The following is a 3,822-nucleotide window of genomic DNA, read 5'->3' as shown; positions in this document are numbered from 1 at the left end:
CGGGGCCACTATGGGGCAACTCGAGGTCTGATTTTACTCGTAGGATGTCTCATCCAATGTGCCCTGAGAACGAGATATGTGCAGCTCCTATCGGAATTTGTCGGCACAGTCGGGCAGTCTTGCTGGTCTTGTTTTACCATTGTCAAAATGTCTTGTAACCGGGATTCCGAGTCTGATCGGGTCTTTCCGGGAGAAGGAATATCCTTTGTTGATCATGAGAGCTTGTGATGGGCTAAGTTGGGACACCCCTGCAGGGTATAAACTTTCGAGAGCCGTGCCCGCGGTTACGTGGCAGATGGGAATTTGTTAATATCCGGTTGTAGAGTACTTGACACTTGACTTAACTAAAATGCATCAACCGCGTGTGTAGCCGTGATGGTCTCTTCTCGGCAGAGTCCGGGAAGTGAACACGGTTTGGGGTTATGTTTGAAAGTAAGTAATTCAGGATCACTTCTTGATCATTACTTGTTTGCGACCTTTTGCGTAGCTTCTCATCTTATTCTTGTATTCGTAAGTTAGCCACCATATCATGCTTAGTCGTTGCTGCAACCTCACCACTATCCATTCCTTACCCATTAAGCTTTGCTAGTCTTGATACCCATTGTAATGGGATTGTTGAGTCCTCGTGGCTCACAGATTACTACAACAACAGTTGCAGGTACAGGTAATGTGATGATCATGACGTGAGAGTGATGCTTGCTTGTTTTGAGTTCTTCTTCTGCTTCGTCGTTCAGGGGATAGGTTCCTGGTCGGCAGCCTGGGCTAGCAGGGTGGATGTAGTTTGAGTTTCTGTTTGTGTTTCATCCGTAGTCGGATGTTGCTCTTATGTATGATGTTGTTGTATTCATGTGGCATTGTATGCCTTTTGTATGTATCCCCAACTATTATGTAATGGTATGATGTAATGATATCCACCTTGCAAAAGCGTCTCCAATATGCGCTTCTGTCCTTGGTGGGACATTCGAGTTCCTTTAGGATAGGGTCGCATATTGGGCGTGACAGTTACCTCGACCCATCGACCATTGACGCACCCCTTGTGTCGCCCACTAGGGAGAATATATAATGTGCGCCTGATCATTGTTTGACATATTTTTAAATTTTGAGGTTCTTTCCGCAAAAAAAACACATGGTTGAAGAACAAAAAAATGGTGATTTGTGATTGGTTGATTGTACATGGAGTTGACAATGTTTGTGTCAAGACCTACGCGCATTGTATGCAACCCTTCGTTAAGACAAGAAAATATAACTTTGTGGCCAGTAACGGTAATCGATTACGTTCTTACAACCATCGAAAGGACGGCAGATCACTCAATTTGACAATCAGTTGCTGGAATAAATCTGAAGCTGAAAATCTGAAGCGTCGAGCCGCCGTCTCATCACACAACCACTTGACATATATAGTAAACATGTGACATTTTAGGTAGAATCCATGGGGAGAAAAATCAAAGATGGGAGAAAAAAATCAAAATAGGAAGGATTGACAGGGAGGTTGGATGAATGACAGACGTATGATGAAACCTGAAGTTCTTTTTAAAGTAATGAAGATATATTGTATATCATTGCCGCTCCATGGAGCCATAACACATTGACTCCTCCAATTTTGTGTATTGGATTTGTGCATTGGTTGCACTCAAATTGTGACAGAAATGCAAATTTCGGAGGAACTCATATTATTAATTTTCAGATAATGCATGTATACATCGATAATTGTATATATTTTTAAAGCAAGTCAAGCGTATCTTACTACTAAAACTAAAAGTAAAACAAGCAAGACATTAAATCATGATTCGCCGCTCCATGGAGCCATAATACATTGACTCGGCCAATTTTGTGTATTGGATGTGTGCATTGGTTGCACCCAAAGTATGACAAAAACCACAAATTGCGGTGGAACTCATATTATTAATTTTTAGATAGTACATGTACACATCGATCATTGTATTTTTTTTAAAGCAAGTCAAGCGTGTCTCACTACTAAAAGTAAAACAAGCAAGACATTAAAACATGATTGGTAATGGGAATATTTAAACAAAGCGTGCATGCATGAGAATTAGCATAATGGGATATCTCAATGCTGCTATTTTGCATGCATGGTAGTATGCAGACGATGTTGCGCGTGAATAGGTGTTTAAGGCACCACTTAGGCACCATTTTTGTTGGCGGCCTGCTGAGAGATGGCCCCGTACTTCATTGCATCAGCCTCAGATTTCGCGGCATCCTTCTTAGCGGGTGCTGCCTCTTCAGGTCTGGTGGCGGTTTCAGCCTTCTTGATGGACTTCTCAGCAGCAGCTATGTGCGCATCTGCCAAGGTACCGACAGCTTCTTTCCTGTTGGGGGAGGTAGAAGAACTTGTACCAGCTGCTTGCTGAGAAATGACACCATACTTTGATGCAGCAGTGGTAGACTTGGCTGCAGCTCGCTTGGCAGTCGCGGCCTCTTCAGGTGTGGTAGCGGTTTCAGCCTTCTTGGTGATCATCTTACCAGCAGCAGTGTGCATAGCTGCTAAGTCAGTGGTGGCTTCTTTCCTATTGGGGGAGGTAGAAGAACTTGTACCAGCTGCTTTCCGAGAGATGGCACCATACTTTAATGCATCGTCAACAGACTTTGTTGCGTCTCGCTTGGCAGCCACGGCCTTTTCAGGTGTCGTGGCGGTTTTGGCCTTCTTGATGGACTTCTCGGTGGCAGCATAGTGTGCGGCGGCTAAAGTACCGGCTGCTTCTCTCCTGCCTGGGGAGATAGGAGAAACTTTACCAGTTGCCTGCTGAGAGATGGCATTGTACTTTAATGCAGCGGAAGCAGATTTTGCTCCATCTTGCTTGGCAGCCGCGGCCTTTTCTGGTGTGGTGGCTCTTTCAGCCTTCTTGATGGACTTCTCGGCGGCAACAACACGTGTAGCTGCTAATGTAGCGTCAACCCCTTTCCTGTTGGGGGTAGCCATCTTCAATGTGTTCTCCTCCGCAGCGCCATAGGGCTCGGCTGGCCTTGTGGCCGCCGCCGCCACAATGGTGGTGAGAAATAACATGGCCACGACATTCTTTCCGTTGGCCATTAGTAATTTCTCAAGTGGTATCTTAGACGCGCGGAGGATTTGAAATGGTGGAGACACATGATTCATAGAGGTGATAGGCTTTTATAGAGACAATGTGAGGTCAGGAAATCTCTTCATGAATGTGAGGTCACCAGAGCCCCACAAAGGTATGTGGTAACCCTTTTGTGGAAGCATGCATGCATGAATGCGTGTTTTGCGTTTTCTTTTCTGGTTTCTCTCTATGTATGGACCGTGGGAACAAAAATAGACTTCTGAGCGCGAGCTCAGATGCTCTCGAAATCCAGGCCTTCTACTCTTTTCAAGATTGTTGTAGTTACCATTACATGACTTCAAGCCCAGACCAGGAGGTCCTTCTCGTCGTACTGGAATGGGAGCCCCTAGGGACGCGCGCAAACTCCGACAGACACCGTGCACGACTGTAGGTGCATGCGTATCCGTGGGGTGCATTCATGTGGTGGCAAGTGACGTGACATGAAACAGCTTGCTGCCATGGTGAGCAAGGTGTGACATGAGCAACGACCACCAGAAGTCGTCTCCAATGTTGAAGTCAACCACGCAGATGAATGGGTTGTCCATGATGGCTTAGGATGACCTGGTTGGTGATGAAGCACGCAAACTTCACGAAGGACGCTAGCAATCTGTCCAAGATGGCACCGTCTGTCCTTCGTTCGTACCCTCCTCGTGTGCTACACGATAGACCCACATGTATCGCACTATTCATGCATGTATAGTTCGTTATGGGGATTTTCCGTGCCCTAGCAATGACACCTCAT

General features: G+C 45.8%; 1 protein-coding gene across 1 annotated transcript; it reads right to left on the bottom strand.

Annotated features, from left to right (window-relative positions):
- Positions 1-1,997: 1,997 nt before the first annotated feature.
- Positions 1,998-3,089, bottom strand: LOC119324414 (trinucleotide repeat-containing gene 18 protein-like). Its single transcript, XM_037598204.1, has one exon. The coding sequence runs from the start codon at positions 3,047-3,049 to the stop codon at positions 2,141-2,143; it is 909 nt and encodes a 302-aa protein (XP_037454101.1). The 5' UTR covers positions 3,050-3,089; the 3' UTR covers positions 1,998-2,140.
- Positions 3,090-3,822: the final 733 nt, after the last annotated feature.

The sequence above is a fragment of the Triticum dicoccoides genome, chromosome 6B (assembly GCF_002162155.2).
Source record: "Triticum dicoccoides isolate Atlit2015 ecotype Zavitan chromosome 6B, WEW_v2.0, whole genome shotgun sequence".
NCBI lineage: Eukaryota > Viridiplantae > Streptophyta > Magnoliopsida > Poales > Poaceae > Triticum > Triticum dicoccoides.
This window is presented reverse-complemented; position numbering and strand designations above follow the sequence as displayed.